Genomic DNA, 23,156 nt, shown 5'->3' with positions numbered 1-23,156 from the left:
TTGGAGTGAGATTTTATAAGAATCACCTCTCACAACTTTGTCACATTTTGTTGGATGGTACCAAGGAAAATGGTACCCCTAAAAAGAATACACAGCCCTGTGGCACAAAGGAGACTCATAAAAATTTTGAGCGTGACAACCATGTGCACTCAAATTATGTGATAACTGATGGTAACCTTGATTCAGGCTTCACGAGGGCCTTGGAACGCTTGATAACCATTGAAACTGAAAGTTCGCATTTCAAGTCCTCCGAAGCCCTTAAAACCCCTCGAATTCTGGTTGCCTCAAGCGGTCTCGCCTTTTTTTGACAACTGCCATATTTGAGACCTTCATGTTCTTAGGTAGCTTATATTTGTCAGTTACTTTTTATTATGTTTACCAGATGCCCTGTGTTGTGTGTATGAGAGAGTGTGTGGCTGTTGAATGAAGGCCGTCTGTAAACCATGTGATGGTGAGTGACCAGTAATGAACACGACCTACTAGATTATAACAACCGTGTCATAATCGGCAACCCCTATGAGGACCCCGTCCGCACGATCCGCTAGGGGCGCTACTCATCGGCACGCGAGATCTGCACCAAGATTGGACGACAGAAATTTGAATTCTGAACGCGCAGAAGTGTACGTACGACTACCATAGCAGACGACAGCAATAGCTCCTATGGAAACGCGTAGAATGATGATGGTAGTCAACTTTAGAATGAAACATTTTCCGTGGAATATCCACCGCATGTACAGAAATACTAAGGTAAGCTGAGCTACAAATTATTGTAGATGTTGAGGAAGCAATAAGTGGAACGATGAGTAGTGCCACCACTAGCTTCCAAAAATGCAGCGCTGAGAAGGGATGCCATGACCACGACCTACTAGGTTATAACGACCATGTCGTAGGCACCCCTTCCCAGCGCCGCATTTCTGGAAGCTAGCGGTGGTGCTACTCATCGTCCCAGTTATTGCTTCATCAACTTCTACAATACTTTGTACTTCAGCTTACCTTAGTATTTCTGTACAAGCGGTGGATATCCCATGGAAGATGTTTCATTTTAAAGTTGATTATCATCATCGTTCTACGCGTTTTCATAGGAGCTGTTGCTGTCGTCTGCTACGGTAGTCGTACATATGCTTCTGCGTGTTGAGAATTCAAATTTCCATCGTCCAATCGTGGTGCGGATGGGCACCTCATTATGACATGGTCGTTATATTCTAGTAGGTTGTGGTAATGAAGAGGCTCAATACCAGTACGTTAGTTTCACTCCAAAAAATTTTCTCTTCCCCTAAAGACAGGTCCGAAGCGTTCCTGGTGATCTCCAACAGACGGTCTATTCTCGTGGCCAATCTGGACACCACCTTCCTGGAGCGTGTTCCCGTCAAAGTGGAGAACGTGGTGGCCACCGCGTCGGACATGGCGACTAATACCATCTACTGGTCCGACATGAGTGTCAAGAAGGTCTTCCGCCTGACCAGGGGTGGAGAGCCTCAAGTGGTACGGACATCAAGTGGATGAAATTCTTTTTTTGTTAAGTGAATGCGTGTCTTTTCAGGTAATCTCCAGTGGATTGGACTTGGTTGAAGGTCTCGCAATTGACTGGGTTGCTCGCAATTTGTATTGGGTGGACTCTCGCTTGAAGACAATCCAAGTGTCCACTTTGGATGGAAAAAATCATATTGTTCTGCTCAAAGAAAATATTAGTCAGCCGAGAGGATTATCGCTGGATCCGAGAGAAGGGTATGCCATGAATATAAATTCCCCAGCAAGTCATCTCCCTATACTTAGGGAGTGACTTTCGGGTTAAACCCGATTCCGCCCGGTTATTCCCCTCCTAACTGACCCCTGACAAATTCGGGTTGAACCCGATTTCTCCCTGAATTCCAGTCACTATGGAATCCTCAAGTGACGTTTCCACTGAAGACGAACAAAGGTCGCCACGTGTAACGCATGTAAGAATGGGTCACATACATTCCCAGCGATACACCCATGTGTGTCTATGCCTTCGGGGATAACCACTGGAAAGTCACGATCTCGAGACAAAAAAAAAAGAACAGGAAATGACTTAATAGACAAGAGGAGAAACAAAAACGCCTGTTAACACCCGAAGGCACAATTATCGCCAGATTTTTAACCCCCGAATCTGATGAAGGCTCATCTCAAAAAGTCACTCCCTACCTATACTTAAGGGAGGAGTGGGACGGTTTTCACGTTTGAATTTTTTTCTTATTTTATTTGCAACATAGAGCTGTGCTGTTCTCTAAATGTAAGGCAGAACCTCTATCGCAGACTATGAAAATCACGCGCTAGGCTTACTTTTAGGAAGCTTTGAAAAAATTGTTTGTAAACACCTAACTCTCCCACACCACCCTTCCCTGCGGGAGGAGTTTGACGTTGTTTGGAAGGACTGGGACACAATGTTCACTGTCCAAAAGTCGCTTACAAAAATAAAACTAAAAATGACAAGCGATGGTGTATTGCTGAATCTTACAAGGACAAGGTCTTGTCTTTCAACCTTAAGTGGACCTCCAGAGCTGTCCATTTGACATCTTCTTGAGATCACTTTTGCCATGGCATGCATCACTATCACTAAAGATATCAGTAAAATCAATGCAGTAAAACTGCAATAATTCGACCTAAGCTAAGTTGGTTTTTGAAGCGAAATTCGATTTTTTGGACCGCTCGATTATTCAGACTTTTGCGCAATCCCCGCAGAGTCCGAAAAAATCGGACGGTGACTGTACTTAGTAACACTTTTATTTAACGAACAACACCACAGCTTGAACTGTCCCCTCTGTCTGCTTCCTAAACGAGCGAGTCATTCCGTGTGAATGTGTTCACCTGCCAAACCAAATGCAGACTGACGTTTCTCCTTTGTTTGGCCGCACAAAATGTTACGAATCCTTTAGATGTGGCCCGATATATTTTCAGGGTTCGTCTCATGTTCTGGACTGACTGGGGGGAGAACCCACGAGTAGAGAGTGTGGGCTTGGATGGCACCATGAGGAAAACCATTATTCACACCAAGATCTACTGGCCCAATGGTCTCACCCTGGACCTGCCAAATAAACGCGTCTATTTTGCAGACAGTAAGCTGGACTACATCGACTTCTGTAACTATGACGGCTCGGGTAGGCAGCAAGTACTAGCGCACAATCACGTAAGTTATACCAGAATTTTTTAAATAAAAAATGCTACGAGAGCCGCATAGATCAATGTCGTTTTTGCCATTGAGTTATACGGCCAGACGGACATTCTATCCAAGAGGGCATGCGACTACAATGCGACTAATAACCTAAAATTGATTAACACTCGAAAAAGGCAATTTGGTGCAAAAGCGAGATAGCAGAATGGGAGACAGTTCCTGTTGAAAGGCATTCTATTTAAAAAAAAAATCCTGCAATGTGCACATGTCTTGAAATATCCATCACCAAATTTTCTGCTGCCAGTGATCAAATTTGCTGGAATATTTGATGACTTCCTTTCTAAGCGTTTGGAACCTACTTGCCTACCGTATCCATGCAATATGTACAGCTCCAAGTTTATGACTAAAATATATACCGGTACAGCTATATTGGTTACAGATAACCATAAGTAACGAGACTGGAAATCTGGGAATAGAATGCCTTACGAAATTCGGAAACTCAACTGTAACCGAACCCATATTTGCTTCGGGTTGAGTTCCTGACAATGAGCCCTGAACGGCACGCGCACTCCCCGTGGCCACCTCATAGCACTCCACACGGCTGCCGGTTTTCTTTTTTTTTTTCATCCGCTCTCAGACAGATAAAATGTTACAGACCATGATGCTGTGACATTGACAGAAGTTCCGTCATACGACTGTCGCTGTAAAAACGAACAAAAACTGGAAAACGCTGCGTACACCACATTCCGTGTGTAGCCCATTATATTGTGACTCCCTCGTGCAGTACCTGCTCCATCCTCACTCTCTGACCATCTTCGAAGACACGTTGTACTGGACGGACCGGCAACTCAACCGAGTGCTTTCCTGTCAAAAGTTTCGAGGTCACAACCAAACTGTCGTGTCCCACCTCGTGAGTCAGCCACTCGGCATTCACATCAACCACCCGGTCCTGCAGCCGCCTTGTGAGTGGACTTAAATATGTCTGTACAAGTTGTTCAAACAAAAACCTTGAGAAGAGCGAGAATACTATGCCTTTTCGTAATCTGGTTACTTTATTTTGATGGCTTCTTAAATCTATCATCGGGAGTCCTTCTAATGCCTGCCTCTAAAAAGCAGAGCTGTGCAGATATTCAAAACTTGAAATTCAAATCAAATACTAGGTAATGTTATTTGAACAGTATTTGCGGGTGATTTTGAGTATTTGCAGTTTAGGAGTATTTTTCTAGTATTACTGACACCACGTGTAGCGCCTTCATTGGTGCACTCTCGCATGAGCATTGTGAACGAGACAAAGGCAGCCCCTACATTCGCCTATAGTGGAATGTGTTGTTCAACACATTGCATTTTATGCCAACCTGAAACTTAATCTGCTCTGTCGTCATAGTCATCACGTTTCGGATGGCAGCAGCACGCCTCTTATTTGTCTTTGTCACTGTTGCCAGATCTACTGAAATTTCACATCTACTGTGTTCCTAGTCAGTCTACTGAAATACTGGAAATAGCTGAAAAATATTGTCATATCTACTGAATTTTTTTGCTGAAAGATGGTTATGTGTATCACATACATGTGTGTTATGTGTATCGGGTATCACAACTAGGAGAGGACTAGTGAGGTTCTCAAAGCGTACCATATTTTACAAATGAGGCAACTTTGCGATTTTTTGTCTCCTCAAAGGCAAACCTTAGAATCTTCGGAACTTAGGAGGCAATGCTATCCACCCTTGATAATACGTGAAAAGAAATTCAGCTGAATATGTCAAATAGTTACAAAGATACGTGGCGTCAAACTTCGTAGGAAGCGCAATGCTCGAAACGCCCACATCTGAATGATAATTCATTCAAAAATAACCACCAATTATTTTAGACTATTTTCGGCGCCAATATGCCTCCTAGGAACAAGGCTTTAATATATGTTTGAAAGAAAAAAATTGGGGAGGTCGACTGGACCACCCTGCCTGATTCAGTGTGAAGTCACCCAATAAAAGTCCTATTATGTGACTAAAAGGACAAACTAGCCCATGGAAAGAGGAAAAGCCTCGAGTATGAGTTGTAACTTTCTTGACTCTTTCTTAAACAGATTCCGAAAGCGTCCGAAGTAAAATCTAAAAGTTGGTAGTTTTATTTAATTAATTAATTCGTATGGAAAGGAGTCGCTCACTGCTCAGTTCTTGGCCGATGTCTCCGGGATGCTCACTGAAAAGGAAGCAAATTATTCAGCTGGGGGGGCCTTCGTGAAACACCTGGTATAGAAAACTTGCCCAGTTGTAGCAGGATAACTTTAGGGTCTGACTTTTCCGGGTTAAACCCGATTCTGCCCGATTTTTCCGTCCCCAAACAGTTTCGGACTATAGTGGAATCTGTTTAAACCCTCAAGGGACCCGGAAAATCTGTTCCGTTGATCAGGAGTTCCATTTACTGAGTTGTGTGTGAGATGTTACATGGTGTAATTTCCAGGAGTGCAGAAGCTGTAAGCAGCCTTTATGCACATTACTGCATCAAAGACAAGGAATACACACACAATTTAACTTTATTCTAGTCTTCATTGAGATGTTCCACCTTCACATTCATTGGGATATTCTGACATTGGGCATGCTTTATCCACAGTAGCGAGCATTTTTCAAGCTCTTCGTAGTCACCGAGTTCAAGTCTTTTGCTTTGCGGTCCAAACTATGAAGCACTAAAGGCGTCGCACAGCTTGTCCTTTTCGCTAAAGCTCTTGCTAGCGTACTTTTTGGCACCCCTTACTTCATCGCGATGTCTTTGCGTAACAACCACTCTCAAAATTGTTGACAGCTTCGACCTTGCTTTGAAGATCAAGAGCATGATGTGCACGCTGTCCACGATGCTGTACGAAATGGTATTTACAACTGTTAAAGTAACTCATCCTAATCATGGCCATACCGGCAGCGGAGAGCTCAAGCTGCGATGTATAGCAACGATGCTTTGAAATGTTAAGTCAGTTCCATTTTCTGTTCCGTTTAACCAGTGGCGTAAAAAATTTCATTCCGTTTAATGGGAAAATTTTTGAACTGCATAAATAGGAATCCAAACAACTTTGCAGCTGCTGTTCCCTTAAAAACAGTAATTCCGTTTAAGGAATTTTCGTTTAGTGAGATTCCACTGCAACTGGAGTCGATTTCTCCCTGAATTCTAACCACGTGTCACGTAGTGTCATTGAGTTCCTTAGCTGTGTTTGTCTCCTAAATATTCCCCCAAAGTCAGGGATATGTCGCCTCCATACATACACCAGCTGGCTTGCCTTTCGTTCCTTTCTTCATGACTTATTATTTGCGCTATTTGGTGGCAGTTTGCGTGCGTGTTTGATGCAAATAATATTCCAATGCGACAGCAGGCTATGCGAAGCGCACTTGATGTAACATGTAACGATGTCACTGTAAATTGCAACGTGTGCACGTTTGGCACGCATTAACTGTGGGCGGCTCGATGGACAGAAACCTCCGAAATGTATCAGTAGCACCCGATGTTTCCTTCCCCCGGGCAAGGGACTTAAGCTGAAAAAGTCACTCTAGATACCTTGCAGAAGGTGCGCTAGAATTAAGAGGATTTTTTTTTCTATTTATTTATTTTCATCAGGTAATGGGTGGAGCTGGGCTAAAAGCTCATTAGAGCTTTGAAAGGGTGCCATGGCTCCACATTGCAGTAACAGCAGCAACTATACAGAAATAACTAGTGTGAGTTAAATATAAATGGTAGTCAGCACATTGAGTAACATAATGGTAAGATATAGTACAGCTTGTCTAGCCAAGCACATCGATTTCGAACATATACATGTTTTTAGTTCACGAAAGGAAATGTTTGAAATATCCATCTTGTGATGGTGCAAGCAATTCAGATCTGGAGTAGAAATTGGATTTACCCTAATTGTTGATTGTAGCCAGCAACCCCTGTGCCAAAGCTCCCTGCTCTCACCTGTGCCTGTTGTCACCGTCTCGGCAGTATTCTTGCCGCTGTCCCCCCGGCTATACCCAGGACAGGGCGTCAGCTGCTGGCTCTTGCATTCCAGGTAAATCGTTGCTTCATTTTTTGGCCCCTTTCTAAAACGTGGTGTTTCAGTGGATAGCCCATTCCTGATGGTCATGAAGAGCAACCAACTCATTGACATGGGGCTGACTCCCAACGAAAAGTCCATCGGACAGATAGTGCCCGTTATAGGCATCGAAAATGGGTACGACTTTGACTACGATAAAAAAGAAGGTGTCATTTATTGGGTACAGCTGGAAGAAGATGACAAGGAAAATGTAAGACCTTTTCCAATGTTGAAATGGTTTTTGGTCAAAGGGACATGAAATTATGAAACAAGACAGCACTACAAGACTACAGCTTGAAATCCAGCACACTGTAAAACCCGCATTGTTCATGTGCCTCTAATTTTTGCGAATTTTGCGAATTGAAAAATTTGCTAAATTTGCTAATGGGCATGCGAAAATTTTGAGCGAAAATTGGCGTGATACAATCGGAAACTGTATTTTCGCCTGTGGTTGCTAAGTTAAAGTAGTAAGCATTTGAACTGCTTTAATGCACGAGCGTGCACAATACCACCTTAATTGAATAAATAGTTAAGGCAGTTTAAGTTTGGTCACAAAGTGAGGGAACCAAGCCATAAACTTTAGCATCTACTCAATTTTTAGCAAAATTTAGTCCCTGCAAATGTGTCCTGTGCCTGATTCACAAAAAATTTGTCGCGAAATTAAAGGATGATTGCATGATGATCCATTACCTTCTACACGGATAATGGGTCATAATGCCCATCATGACCATGGTTGCTTTGATTTTAGGGAACAATCTTCACCGTGAGCTTGAAGGGTGGCAACGTGACGAAATTCCTTGCTGACGGCATCATTGGTGCTCCGTACACGATATGTTTTGACTGGGTGGGCCGTAACATGTACGTGGGCAACCGGAAGGCATCGAACATTGAGATTGTGAAAGTGGATGGCGAGCGCAAGTTTCGCCGGGTGCTCCTCGCAAATGATGGCACTGAAAAGGGAGTCGGGAAGCCCAAGGCCATCGTGGTGGATCCAGAGCAGGGGTTAGTGTCAACAACGTAGTGCATGCAATTTCACTCGGCTCGTGGACATTTGAAAAATGAATTTCTTTTCTCTTAGAAAATTGTTCTGGCTCGATGAAGGAGGTGTGGGAGTTCCACGGAAATTGGCTCGCGTCTCCATGGACGGCAAGAACCCTATGATCCTTATTCGGGAAAACTTGGGACGTTTGGAAGCACTCACCATGGATCTCACGGGGAAACGTGTTTATTGGAGTCAGAGCTTCCAAGGCATTGTAAGCACCACTACCAGAAGCGTACATTGTGTGATTGCATGTACAGTGGAATCTTGTTAAAATTGCAAATTCTTGGCTCTTGGACAGAACTTTACCTGTCCTCCTTGAGCGTGTCGATATTGCACACTCGAAGCACATTCTAGCATCACAGTGGCAATGTTCCTAAATGAGAGTCATATCGTTTCATACGAGTTGTAGTGTGCAGTGCGGTTGTAATTTGTTCTCGTACAGCCACACGTGCACACTGCACATACTGGCCTAAATGTATTTGATAGTGATCTTGTCGATGCGAGGCCACAGCATACCCAAAAGAGATTTCTGTCATTCAGCAGCATGGAAACTGCCCACTCTGGATTCTTCCTTCTCACTTTTCCCTCTGGGTGGGCAGCCATTTTGGGGGAGGGGGTGCTGGGTATGTTAATCATTTGACAGTGACCTCTAGGCTCGGATTCACAGTGAGCTGCTTTGGACGCTGTTTGGTGAATGACCATGTACAATTTTGTGATCCTAAAAACTCGAAAGCAGCTACCTTGCCTACTCCTGTTACGTAAATCAAAAGCAGTGTTCGTGCTACGCTTGGAATGTTATAGATCTCAATAAAAGAGAAAATATTATGTTAAAAAAATTGTCGCCTTTTCGCAGCCGCGTGCGAAGAAGTGACAGCGATAGCTGTATCTGTTGTCCATGCGCAATAACGACTAGATGTGGCTCACTGTTCTGTTCAGGTTTTCTCCTCGGCTTTGTCTCATTTATTTCTATTTATTTATTTTCTTTGTACATACTGCAGCCTTAAAAAGGCTATAGCAGGAGTAGGCGTGCATTGCTGGTGAAATCACTAAGAGATTACTAGTTCCCTAATCATACCAGGAATAGAGTTCTATTGAACAATCGAGCGAGGAAAGAAGCTATACTTGAACACATGAATGCGCGAAAAGAAAGGTACAATGTTCAAGGGATGCGCACTACGTAGTGATGAGGGCTGTGCAAAACTAAAATAGGAAGAATAAGGAAAGCTCATGAACTATTAGGTACAGATATGTGAGTCTTTCCAAAGTTCACCTGTTGCTAAGGAAGCTAGATTTAGGGAGTCACGGGAAGATGATGGAGAGAAATGTCTATCATAGCATTTCATGATGAATCTAGCGGCCCTTGATTGAACTGTTTTAGCATCCCTGTCGATTTGAGGATCCCAAACAACTCAAGCATATAATCCAGAATTGGGAGCACAAGAGTTTTGTAGGCTGAGAGCTTGGTGTCTGCGGACGCCAGTTTGAGGGTGTGCTTCTGGAAACCAAGCTGTAGAAGATATGGCATTGATATGTGCCTTCCACTTGAGTTCAGGAGAGAAGTGGGCATCCAGATATCTGTACCTATCAACTCTATTAATTACACTGTTGCCAACACCGCAAGAGAATAGACAGGGATTTTTGCTGTTTGTGAACAACATGACTGCACATTTTGCGAAATTCACCTCCAGTTGCCACACCTTACACCAGTCAAGAAATCTTACAAACGAGTGGTTCAGCGCCATCTGATCAATTTCTGATTGAACGCTTGCATACAGAACACAGTCGTCTGTGTATAGTCTCATCTCAGAAGAAACATCCTTAACAAATAGCACGAACAGCAGTGGCCGCAGGACAGTTTGAGCCCTGAGAGCGGTTTGAAAGGTGTCCACCCCACAATGCACTCGTTTTTAAGAATCGTTTTTAATTTCAAAAGAAGTTTAACATGCTAGACCTTGCACCTTTTTCTTGTTCTCGTGGAGCAGCAGTGCAAATTCTGCTTATCCAGAGTCACGACTATAACCAGTTGAAAAGCACAGGAGTTGGAACTCATTGCCATGACAGTCAGTAACAGAAACCAGAAATGCGAGAAATGAACAGCTTCCTTTGGCTGTATTCATGAGCCTTTCTTTCTAACCTGTAATCTTTAACATTCCGGTGAACAGAATTTGTGCAGTCCCCATGTATGCTGTCGTGTGGTACCTGTACCTTATAAATGTTTTTGTGAAATATTGAAGTCTTGGCCATAAATCATGTTTTACATCCTGGGCAAAATGGCAACAAAGCCCCCTTGAATTTTTGTTCCAAAATTGAGTGAGTGCATTAGTCATTTTCTTTTAAGCTATCCTACCAGTTTGATATACTTTTCAGTACACTTAACAATGTTCCGCTGTACAGGCAAATGTGTTGATCCTTTCTTGTTGCTTGTCCAATCAAGCGCCACCATAGGCCTTGGTATAGCATGGTAGTACCGAGGGGTCTGTCATCATCTTGTTACAGTTATGAGTGGAGAACTTGTTTTCATTTACAGATTGAGAGCATTGACCTCGATGGTAAGGACCGCAAGACACTGGTGGACAGCAGTACCGGTCTGGCCAAGCCTCAGGGTTTGACGGTCTTTAGCAATAAGCTTTATTATTTGGACTCTGTGCATGAGAAGGTGGCTCGTGTTGACCTTCCCTCTGGTACTAATCAAGTGGTTCTTGAGGACAACACGCCGGGACTGGTATCTCTCAAAGTGTATGGCAAGAAGCCTGGTTAGTATGTTTTTTCTCGAGGTGTGCGAATATTGGAAATTTCTGATAGGTACAATTTGTATTTGTATTGGAAAATTTTATATTGGAATATTCCAACTATTTTGAATGTCATACAAGCTTACGGATTGCATGCTTAAATTTGTACGTCGAATGTCAAATGTACGTCACAGTTCCCCCTGAAGTCTGCCCTGGGCGCATACTAACCCCCCCCTGTCCCCCACCCTTTCCTGTTGTCCTCTCTCCATCTGTCCACGTCTGTACGCCGCTCATAGCCACAGTTGCTTCGCGGCGCTAACAGGGAATAGAATAGAAATTTGTACGTTGTGGTAATAGCACGGAACAGTAATGGAAACAGAAACAGTATGCTATTACCAAAATTGGAGATTGGAAACGCCACCACAGTGCTCCATTACCGGAAACGAAAATGATCCTGTATTGAATCCGGGTAATGGCTGTTCTTGTTGTTAATGACATGAGGGACTTTTCATATTATTTCGTATTTTCTCTATTTTCAATAATATAAGCCCTGAATGCCGTATTTACTGTCTTGTAGAACATGCTCGCGTATAGAACGCACCCCTAACTTGAGTGCCCAAATTTTGGTGCTCCCCCCTCTCTCCTGCATACAGAACGTGCCCCGAGTTTAGTGGCACGGACGGATTGTATCGCGCAACACGAAGCAATGTAGGGAGCGTCTGCGTGACAGGAATGAAATAGAGAATGAGGAGGTGTAGGGTCGAAGCAAAGCCGCAGTTGACAACCAGTGAGGTGGACACATTAAATATGTATGAGGAGGAGAGGGACCGTTAACCACGTGATTGAATTTTCCAAGCAGCATGCTTGTAGTTGTCAGTTCAGGTTTTACCCAGCGGTGGTGAAACCGGTGCAAGTTCAAGCTCACGGCAATCAGCCATGCCGAGCAGCGTGGAAATCGGGACGGTGCTCGGCGTTTTTCGGTGAGCGAAGCGCAGCTGAGCTACAGAAACACACACAAACAGAAAGAGAGCCTTGTGTCCGCAAAGAAGACCCACACGGTGTTTTAGGGACCGAAGCGCAGTGCGGCTCCAGAAATTGAAAGTGCCGTTCTGACCTAGGTGCGCAAACTTAGGCGGAGGGGCCTGGCAGTGTTGTACGAAATAATACGGGTGGGGTTGATGTATCTCAAGTGTGGTGTTTCAGTTTTTTGCCCGCATATTGCACACACGCTCAAGTGGCGCTATGATTTTTGGGAAAAAAAAAGTGCAGCTTATACATGAGTAAATATAGTACCACACAGGAGCATGGAAAGGAGAAATATTAAATCTGGAGGGTACATCCGTCGCTTACTTCTACCTGTCCTCGTAACTTATGACATCACACGCATGTGACCTATGCAACAGATTCCGTGACACAAGGACGAAAGTCTATGATTTTTCCTTTTTTTTCGTTTCACCATGGCTATGGCAGTATTGTTAACTACTGAGAGCGTCCGCCTATGAATGTGAAATTAGGAGGAGGTCTGGTCACGCCCATCTTGAGTTCCTGGACTCTGAGCTCGAGCAAGACACTCTATGGGATGAAGACATGTTCCTGTTGCATGAAAAAAAAAAAAAAAAAAAAGTCCCATGAGTTCTAAGGATCGAGATATTTCACATCTGTTCTCTGATCATGTAAGTGATCGTAGAAATATAATACACGCTTGAAATCGATTTAGTTGCCAAGTCTTCTTGTAATACATATTCCTTTTATATGCCTTTTTTTAGGGTATTTTTCTGAGGCTCAGCAACGTACAACTGTGATCATGCTTGTTTCCAATGTTCAACTGTTGCAAGTTAACGCTATTACAAACTTTATCCTATGCCCTTAGCCTTTATCCTATGATGTGATATTGGATATTGGAAAATAAATTTAGCGGATATTCGTATTCTATTCCTATTAGAAAATTTCAATATTTGCACACTTGTAATTTTTTTTTTTTTCGTTTTAGATAAATATACGTATATATGTTTTGGATACATAGCAGTGCATGGACCTGATATTAAACAATTTTCTAACTGATGGCAGGTGATAGCCATCCTTGCCGGAGCAACAATGGAGGCTGTGAACAGCTCTGTATTCCTGTGTCAAACAACCAAAGGCAATGCATGTGCAGCACAGGTTACAAGGGCAGTGGAGATACTGTGTGTGTCCCCTATACTTCCTTCCTGGTTGTATCTGAACTCGATAAGGCTCGTGGCTACAGTCTGGAGGACGATGGCGAAGCCATGCAACCCATTGCTGGCTCAGGTGAGGTGCCTTTTCATTGTGATGTGAAAGGTTGAATTCTACGATTGGTTGGGAGTCAGACACACTCGAGGGCACTGGAATAGTTTGTGGTACGAACTTTGTCGCAGGGCACAACATTCTCCACTTGGACGTCCACATTGCAATGAAGCACATCTATTGGATTGAATTTAACCAGGGAGAGAGAAACGGCATCTACCGCATGAAGCCCGACGGGACGGATCTCAAGCACGTGATATTTGACGGCATCGGAAGCAACGGAATCAGAGGAGTAGCCATTGACTGGGTTGCAGGTAAGAGGCCCCCTCATCGTCATCGTCATCATCCTGTGGTATAAGAATGGCCACTGCATACAGTAAAACCCGCGGATAGCGATATCGCGTATAACGATATCACTCGTACAACAATGGTTCATGATTTTACCGTCAAAATATACATTGGTTCTACGGGGAAACGACCCTCGTATAGCGATGGAGACTGCGGTTCCGAGTACTCGTATAACGATGTTGGACGCTGTCCCGTGCGCGTAAACTCGCGTCGATTTTCGCCGCGATAAGATACAGTAGAATCTCAGTGCTATGAATCTCACGGGGATAGCGGAAAAAATTCGTATCATCCGAAATTCACGTCAAAAGAATTAAACCAAATAAAAATTGAGGCAAGAAAATAGAGAGCGACTGTTCATTTTCTGATACTGTCAGTGAAAGGGTAGGTGGTAACGCTTTTGTGTCTCCGTATTTGGCCAATGCTGCTCAAATTCGCGAAATGATTAGCACTAGCACGTGCTTTCCACCCGCGAGTTGCGCGACAGTGTTCTAAAGCAAGCTTCTCCTAAAGCACGCACGCGTTAGGTGAAGCCGACTTGCAGAATGGTGACGTGTAATGTTGCCAGAAGTTGTCCCGCTATGTTCTCTGGTTCCCTCCACGAGTTCTGATCGCGGTTTTCCGAAGCCAGTGCGCTGTCACACGGCTTCACGTTTTCTTAAGCATCTGTTTCTTTTTCTTTTGCTACACGCGGGGTGGCGCGCGACTTTTCAGGGACGCGCTATTTAGGTCAGCCCTCGTTTAACGATATACCTCGTATAACGATGGAATTCGCGATTACCGTCAATATCGTTATACGCGGGTTTCACTGTATTCAGTGCAGCTGCGTCGTCCTCATCCATGCTCTATTTTCCACCCCATGTTGTCTGCCAGTTTTACGGTTTCTAAGTAAATCCCACTTTCAAAAAAACATCCCCCTTTTTATGCCCCTCTGCTGCTGTTGAGAAAGCTGAGTATGGCAGTAGTGCCATAAATGGCTGCATTTTCATTTTCCTGTATCAGTCGTCAGTAAGGTAGCAAGAAAAGTGTTGCTTTTTTGTGTTCGAAGAACTTTGTTTTTAACGCAGTCGAGCCTGTTTTTAGGATAGCGACGGGAAGATGAAATCCTATTGTTGTACGAGGGCACCGTTATACATCAACCTTTGTGAAAGCATCACATTATCGAAGGGATCACGTTAACAAAGTCGAAAGGTACAAGCAGAATGCCGCTAAGCATGCACGATTGTTGAGAGCATGCAAACGTTTTATCTAACTCTAGATTGAGACAGCTTTTTGCCACATGCCATGAAAGCTTTTCCTACAACAATATAACCACTGATACAGGGCAATCCCATTAATTGCAACTCGAAGGGGACTGCAAATTTGTTAGAATAAAGCAGAATTGGAGCTAAAGGGACCTGCCCTGAATGAATGCTTGATGTCTTGGCAGCATGTACCAGCTGAATCGGAGACGCATCATAGCTTGCCACACAGCCACGCAATTCACAGTCACGTCACAGTTCACAGTCACGCTATGCCAATAATATGTATAAGAGGCTCATTCATTCCAAAATATTTATTTACGGGCAAGCATCAGAATGCCTCAGAGTAGAAAATAATTAAGGCCTGGTGTTTTAGGATTAAACCTGGGGAAAGTAGGTTTTAACCCCCCTGATCTGCATCATTGTCACTAACGCTAAAATCTGAAAAGCCCCGGAAACTAATTTGGCCGATTTAGCCACCAATATGGGCAGTGGAGAACGCTCTGCACCACAAATCCAGCACGGATGTTCCACATCTTGTGGCCATCTAAAATGGACTCCTTTTTTTTCATCCCAAAAATCTGCTTTACCACCTGTCTGATTATACCCTGCTTCCCGGCTCCAGAAATAAAACTTGCTCACGAGGCAGCATTTTGCGTACCTTCATGTTTTGGATTAGTGTGAGTCAGCAGCGAAGTGGATCCACATAATACTGGTGTGAAAATATTCTAGAAATAACATCTCACCTGCTCATTATGACTGATTTTGATGATGAAAGATGGGAGTCACTGAAAAGGTTAGCCAGCTGTAGGACTCAAACCCACATCTTCTGGATTGCTGGTCCAGGGCTCTACCAATTGAGACCTATCCGTGTCGTAGCCTCCCCTAAATGCAGATTTTCGCATGTACTATAAGATAATTTTACTGCTGTAGTATGGTCTAGTAATTGATTTTGGCCTGGATACCAGATTTCTCACTGACTTTTGACTTTGCAAGCACACACTAAAAAGACGCAAGAAACATTATAGCTTCTGCAATGCAAACAGGAATTTCTGTAGAGCAGTGGTCCGGAAATATGAAGTAAAGAAAGAAAAATGCTTCTTTCACCCAAATTGTAACCCAAGCCTAGTTGTACATTTGTTTGATATTTCTTTCTAGGTAGCATCTACTTCACCAACGTGTTCCCACATGAGACATACATGGAAGTATGCCAGTTGGACGGTTCCAATCGGGTGATCCTTCTCAAGACGACCACCGATTCACCGCGCGAGATCGCTGTGAACCCCGTTAAACGATTTCTCTACTGGATTGACCACGGCCAGTATCCCAAGATCGAAAAGGCCTACTTAGACGGCACCAATCGAGTGGCCATCGTAGTCACCGGAATCAGCAACCCTCGGGATCTCACCATAGATATCGTAACTCACGATGTTTATTGGGTGGATTCCAGAGAGGACGCCCTTCAGGTACATTCCTAAGTGCTCTGAAAATGTTGCCTTTGGTTGGTTCTGCGACAAGCTTTTCTAGCACATATCATAGGGGTTATGAGATACAGTGGACTCTTTTGAAACGCAACTCTGAGTGAATTTTTTTTTTTTTTCATTTAAGCCAAGTACATAGATTTGATTTATTTTGCTACTTTATTGCATCTCACATCTGTGGGTGAGTAGGAATAAGAGTTAATATATGGCATTTTACAAAATTGCTTTTTTGCAAAATCGGCACACATGCATGCCTGAGAGGCTTGGTAGAAATTTCATGCGCCTCTCGATTGTCCGTTACTGCAGCCAGATCTCCGAGCGAACTTCCTGTCTTGACAGCACCTTTGAATCCCTTCTTTGTCATTCAAAATCTTTGAAAACATTGACTTGGGGTATCGAAATTCTTCTTGATTTTGGTTTTTTAGTTTCTGCCGGGATCATGTTCCTAAATTATGTATGTGCAACTTTGTTGCAAGCAGAAGTGCTTTATATGGCCATTTCTTCACTTGTTCCATCTAGACAATGCAAATGTAAGCCTAATGTAGTAGGATATGGCATTGGCATGTTGTGATACAGGTTGCTGGTGAATTGGATTGTGCTGGCTGTGGGTCGGTTAAGTAGGTGCCCTGGAGTGCGAGTGTTTCACACTCCACTTACTTAACGCGACACATGCACCATCGGCACACTCTGGAGTGTCAGACACTGAGTTTTTCGAGCTCCCATCTCAAATGGGTGCACCGAAGGCTCCAATGACAAGCGCTTGGGGCATGGAACAATTGGCTTTCCTGTTGAGTGCACGATCCACCGGGCACAAGCTTTCTGGAGCTGGCAGAAAAGTACTCGTAATTGGTTTGAATGGTGTGCTTGGAAGCAGAATATAGACTTATACTATGTTACAGAATTCTCCCATTTCTGGAAACTATCATTCTCTTTTCAACTGCCATCATGCTTTCCTATCGCTGGGCAACTTCCATACGAATATCGGCGATTATTCGCGGGTGATGTTCACGCCAAGCAGTTGCCTTATTTGAAAATTGCTCCCATGCCATCGATTAAAAATTTTCATCGTTTGTGTCTCATTTGCTATTGTCCTCAAAACCTTTGTTGTGCAAACAAAGCCACTGTATCCACAGTCTGTGCACTGCATGAGCAGACAGTAGGAAGAACAGTGTAATGCCCCAAAGCTGTTTTTCGCTGTTAAGTAGCCATCCCGGGTCTCTCATACTCCCCCTTATGGGTTTTCATTTAAAAAGGGGCACCTGCTTAACGCACCCCATGACTTACACCACTGTTGTGCCTCCCGAAGGGCAGTTTTTCATTTCCATTGGTATCCGGGTGCTTCCACTTAGTCCTGTTTAACCAAAGTACACAGAACGAGTGGTTTCAGCTGTCTCAAGGTTTTTATCATTGTGCACGTAGCAACGGTGTCAACCAGTAAAAAGAACATCAACAAGATCCGTGGTGGTCGAGCAACCCGATGGAATCGCTTCATGTGGAACAGCCCAGGTGATGCGCGATAATAACGGCATCATGTCGCACAGGGGGAAAAAAAAGACTCTCTCGCCAAGGGCTTCCATATTGGTTTTGGCATCATTGTGGCACAGAGAAAGACAGGAAACTGCGGTGTGTCACATCACTTAGTGACACCACAGTGCCCATGTATCCTAACAATGACATTTGCCCAGTTGTTAGCACGTAGGTTACATAATTGTTGAAATTGTTTGTGCTTGCAGAAAGTATCTTTCTCTGGAGGAAAGCGTGAGTATGTGCGCAGGAACCTTCCTAACCCAATGGGAGTGGCCGTGTCGGGTGAGTACGTCTACTGGGCGGACAGGAATTTGCGCACAATATACAAGGCGAGCAAGTTCCAAAGCAACAACAGCGCTCCTCCTCAACCGATCAAGTCGGATCTCAACATGCTACGGGACATTGTTGTTTACGATAGCGCCAATCAGCCAGTAGGTAAGATCTTTTCATCTTTACGGTCCGTGTAGTGTTTCTGTAACGTTGATCGTGTACAGGTAGGGCCAGATGTTTTTGGGTCTTATTTGTTTGAAACGTCGGTGGTGTAAATATCGGGCGTAATCGGGTACAGTAGAACCTCGTTATAGTAACTCCGCTTATAGTAAAAGAAAACTGAGGTCCCTACTGAATTTCTATAGACCCAATGGTTTATTTTTCTGATATAGCAAACAGAAAAATTCTAGGATATTGCTTATACTGTAGTAAGGAACGGACACCCAGAATGTGGGTTTCCGCACGTCAGATCCTGCCATCGTGTCATGTCGATAATGCTGGGGATGTTGCAACACTGCAGTCAGCTGGAAAGGGAACAGCCAATAGTGTCCATCCTGGTTCATCTACTGAATGTGAGGCGGAAATGCGGGTAGCGGCATAGGGCGAGGTAGCTTCCTAGTTTTTGCCGGATTTTGCACCCCCAGCACGCGTTTCGCAGTTCTCAGTTTGGCGACGTGGTGTGTGTGACGTGAAGTTTGGGACATGGCAGACCGGCAGAAAACGCAAAGTGTTGACACTGCTTCAAAAGACTATGTTACCGCAACTGACGGACAGCAACGAACTGAAGCATAAGCAAATCACCGAGAAATTTGCCATTTTGCAATCGACAGTTTCCGTTTTGGTGAAGAATAGGGGCATTTTTCTAACACCAAAGAGTTCCTATTTGTGCATAGCAGCGTAATAAATCTTGGAATGACTTTTCGTGCACCATTGACTTTTTTTAAAGTCACACCCGATAGAACTCCCGATATGGTAAAGTTATCCACATGTCCCGGCCAGTTTACTATAAAGAGGTGCTACTGTATAATCCTAAAGAGTCAGGCCCTAAGTATAAGTTGGGTTCTCTGACAATTCCCAGTTTTCCTGGGAATTGTCGGGGAATTTTGATGCGGATTGAAAAGTTAGGGGGTTGTCAGGGAATTTGGCTAAAAAGCAGCTGTAGTCAGGGAAAATCGCAGGCAAGTGCCGCGATGATGCGCAGTGAACCCCGAGTGCCCATGGACTTGGTGCTCTTTGGCCAAAGTAGCCCTGGCACCATAAAACCTTCAACCGCACACGCATGCACGCACGCACGTGCACGCAGACAAGACAGACACTTGAGCGACCATGCTGCAGAAAGGTTGCCGTGAGCAACAGTGTGCCAATATGACAAGATCACAGGCAGAAAAGTAGGGCAGCCTCACTAATAATAAATGGTTTGTTTTATGAGGGGTCTTGGTATCAAAATGTAGCAGAAGGCACCAAGTTCTCTTTTGTTTTGGTCAGGGAATTTGAAGGCTGCAATTTGGTAGACACCCTGACTTACAAAAACATGAAAAAGATAATCTTTATGAAAATTAATGTTTGTCATATGACTTGCGACTTTTGACCAATGCAATTTGAACTTCTCTTAACAGTGTCTTCACCGTGTTCCACAAAGCCATGTGGCCAGCTGTGCTTCTCAATGCCCGAATCATTGAATGGCACGAAATGGAAGTGTGGCTGTGCATCTGGCCAACTGTCTGCCGATGGACGCACGTGCGACTGTATGTCACTTTTCTGTGTCACTGTCCTAACAGCTTTCAAGTAACAGCCGTTTCCTTAGTGTCCAAAGAGTACTTGGTTTTCACCACTCGCCGGGAAATTCGAAGCCTCTTCCTGGACCCCCACAAGATGAGTGTACCCTTCCAGGCACTGGGAAATCTCACAAACGTTGTGGGCCTGGACTTTGACTACGCGGACAGCAGAATGTATTTTACTCGTAAGATTTTACACATTTTTTCGGAGGGTCCTTTGAACTAAGTCCCACTTTCGGTAATCATAATCATGGGAAAAATTGATCCTCTTGCAGGCCTTCTGTCTGAGAGGCATTGCTCCCATTTTAATAGGCTTTGATACGTGAGAGTTGTCATGAGGGATGTGAGTACTGTCATGGAAGTGCACAATACAGTAAAACCCACGTAAAACGATATCATATGAGGGAAGTCTGTGCCCTGCTATGGAGACTGCTGGGAGAACCAATATTTGATTTGGAACAACTTTTTTAGTTGTCACTGCATCTGGTACTGAAGTGCATCCAGCTGCGTAATGTACTGCGTGGAGTCCGTGTTCCGTAATGAAGCTCTCCCAAACATTGATTGCGCAAAATGTGGCAGCAAACACCCTGACGGTCATCAAATGTGTCATTAGAAGCTAGTGATGTTGCATCACCCACTGAGGTCATAATGGTCATCCGGCGCGCACACGCTGTATACACAAACTATACAGGTTGTCTTTTTTGTTTTCGATACATATTTTTCATTAAAAAACTATAAGGGCTATAGTCGTCCTGTTTTCACTTCGATCACCTCTGGGCCGGTGGACGTTCTTGGCCATCTGTTGCTCAACTGTCGAATGACTGATTACCGAAAAACCATTAATTAACTCAAATTATAAAAGCTATGAAGTTGTCCTAATGAGAACATTTGTTTCTTTCGGTGACCTGATATCGTTATCAAAACAAAAATCCGTTCAATAGATCGTCTGCAAAAAATTCATGAAGGAACACCATTTTCTTCGTTATTTTGTTCATTGCGCATCTTCGGAGACGCATATTTCCTTCATCCCCAATGTGAGAGGGTGAAGGAACACAGTGCCACCTCAGTCATCGAAGATGAACTTTAACTTGCGGAAGCAAAACAAAAACAAATGCATCGAGTGACGCTATCGGAACTGCCCTTATCTTGGGTTGCATTTTCTGTTTTCTTTTAATCTTTTTCCAGTACGCACGAGGCGGCACTGTGCTCCTTCACCCTCTCACATTGGGAGTGTAGGGAAGACGCGTCTCTGGAGATGTGCAATGAAGAAAATAAAGAAAAAAAAGGTGTTCCTTCATGAATTTTTTTGTGGACGATCTATTGAACAGATTTTTGTTCTGAAAATGGCTATGGTATCAGGTGACCAACACAGGTGGCACACACGCACGCACACACACGCACGCACACACACACACACACACACACACACACACACATATGCATGCTTAAAAAATCTGTTCGCATTTAGCTGGGACACCCTGTATTTGTACTTATTCCATTTGAATAACATTTCATCCAATAGTACTTTGAACATATATACTTAAAACGATAACACTTGAAATATATTTCCGTTGTCACTTTGTGTAAGAACCAAAACATAGGTTGAGATTTTCTTTAAGAAAAAGGTGGGTGTGAAAACCTGCCCTTGTATTTTGCGAAGATCAAGGTTGCCATCTATGTTTTTGAAAGAAGTGCCCCTTTGCATTGTCTTGGTGTCGGGAAACGGGCACTTTTGGCTCACCTGAATGGCATGGTTATGTGGAAAAGCTCTGCATTTCAAGTTAAGACGGGAGCAATATAGAAGGCTAAATTTCCTCTGTTGGAAGTAATATTGAAGAGTGTTTGAACGATGCAGTAGAGTGTGAGATACGAGGTCAATTGGTTGGCGCAGAAATTCGTCCCGACGGAAGCATATCCTGGGTGAAGCCAGACAAGATGGAGATCCACGTGGTCCTGAACAAGACTATTAATCCCGAGGGCATAGCTTTCGACTGGACCACCAAAAAGATCTACTGGACAGATTCTGCCAACCGTAGTATTTATGCCATGAACCGCGATGGCAGTCAACTCGTCATGATCGCCCACGTGGAGAGACCTCGAGCTATAGTGCTCGACCCCTGTCAAGGGTAAGCCAACATTCTTAGACAGGAGTTTATTATGGCCTTCCTCCTACTCTGTAAGGAAAAAAAGGAGTACTTCTGCTCCTTTTGGGGACTAAATGCATTGCCACAAAAAAAAAACAGTCCCTTTCGAGATTAATGCACGGGAGTATATGAATGTCACAGAGTGGAGACTGCATTTCACGCGTTGTTGTAAGAGTCCCAGGTACATAATTCGTGCTCATGCATGAAAATACGTTGAAGCAAACAGTCAACCGTGATATATCGCGTGATATAAAATCTTGCGCCATACATAGGGCACAATTTGCGAAGAAAGATGCGCTAACTGTTTCTTACTCTGTGTGGCTGGACAATTGCTACGTTGTCTGAGTTATACAGCCTTATGCCATCAAATTGACCAAGGGCACATATTTACATAGACTGTTGCATTCAGGAGGCCATTCGCGAAGTTCAGTGACAATTTGCAGTCCTGCGGAGTAAATGTCGGGTTAGGGGACTAAAATGGGGAGTAATTGCTGTCCAGGGGAGTAGAAGCTGCAATTACTCCCCGTTTTACTCCTTTTTTTTTTTCTTAGAGTGTAGCATACGTTGTTTGCTCAACGAGCAAAGGTTTTATAATAACTAACGGTTGGATATTTTTCAGCTACATGTATTACACCGACTGGGGTCGCTATGGCAATACTGGCAAGATCTATCGGGCAACCATGGCGGGAAACAACAAGGAGGCCATTGTCGAAGAGAACTTGACTCAGCCGAGCGGTCTCTCCATCGATTACACGGACAGAAAGCTCTATTGGACAGACGCGCTTCGGTAATTTGGGGAAAAAGAAACCCCCATATCGACTAACTGCTTTATTTGTTCAGGGAGAAAATTGAGCGAGCTGACCTGGATGGTAAAAATAGAGAGACGCTTGTGTCTGCCACCATTTATCCCTTTGCAATAACGGTTTTCGGAAATTACATTTACTGGACGGACCTACAGCTCCGTAAGTCTCAATGTCCTTGTTGCAAATTGTTGTTTTTCCACGGGGCCTTTGTGCTGAACCAATTCAGGCGGAGTGTATCGTGCTGAGAAGCATACGGGAGCCGGTATGACTGAAATGGTGAAACGACTGGAGGAATCTCCACGAGACATTCACATCTATTCACCCGAAAGGCAGCAGTGTGAGTTTCATGACCTTCA

At 43.9% G+C, this 23,156-nt stretch overlaps 1 protein-coding gene across 1 annotated transcript in view; it reads left to right on the top strand.

Moving 5' to 3' along the window:
• LOC135377258 (low-density lipoprotein receptor-related protein 2-like) overlaps positions 1-23,156 on the top strand; it is a 94,278-nt gene that overhangs the window by 47,827 nt on the left and 23,295 nt on the right. The window contains exons 28-46 of the mRNA XM_064609566.1: positions 1,280-1,482; positions 1,541-1,725; positions 2,917-3,145; positions 3,915-4,092; positions 7,026-7,154; positions 7,205-7,389; positions 7,927-8,180; positions 8,257-8,431; positions 10,748-10,973; positions 13,017-13,238; positions 13,346-13,528; positions 15,959-16,266; positions 18,015-18,243; positions 19,695-19,823; positions 19,883-20,038; positions 21,745-21,979; positions 22,617-22,784; positions 22,838-22,959; positions 23,027-23,137. Of these exons, the coding sequence (XP_064465636.1) occupies positions 1,280-1,482; positions 1,541-1,725; positions 2,917-3,145; positions 3,915-4,092; positions 7,026-7,154; positions 7,205-7,389; positions 7,927-8,180; positions 8,257-8,431; positions 10,748-10,973; positions 13,017-13,238; positions 13,346-13,528; positions 15,959-16,266; positions 18,015-18,243; positions 19,695-19,823; positions 19,883-20,038; positions 21,745-21,979; positions 22,617-22,784; positions 22,838-22,959; positions 23,027-23,137 (3,627 nt within the window). The remainder of the gene's footprint in view (positions 1-1,279; positions 1,483-1,540; positions 1,726-2,916; positions 3,146-3,914; positions 4,093-7,025; positions 7,155-7,204; positions 7,390-7,926; positions 8,181-8,256; positions 8,432-10,747; positions 10,974-13,016; positions 13,239-13,345; positions 13,529-15,958; positions 16,267-18,014; positions 18,244-19,694; positions 19,824-19,882; positions 20,039-21,744; positions 21,980-22,616; positions 22,785-22,837; positions 22,960-23,026; positions 23,138-23,156) is intronic.

The sequence above is a fragment of the Ornithodoros turicata genome, chromosome 1 (genome assembly GCF_037126465.1).
Source record: "Ornithodoros turicata isolate Travis chromosome 1, ASM3712646v1, whole genome shotgun sequence".
Taxonomy (NCBI): domain Eukaryota; kingdom Metazoa; phylum Arthropoda; class Arachnida; order Ixodida; family Argasidae; genus Ornithodoros; species Ornithodoros turicata.
Note: the sequence above shows the minus strand (reverse complement) of the source record. Positions and strands in the feature narration are given on the sequence as shown.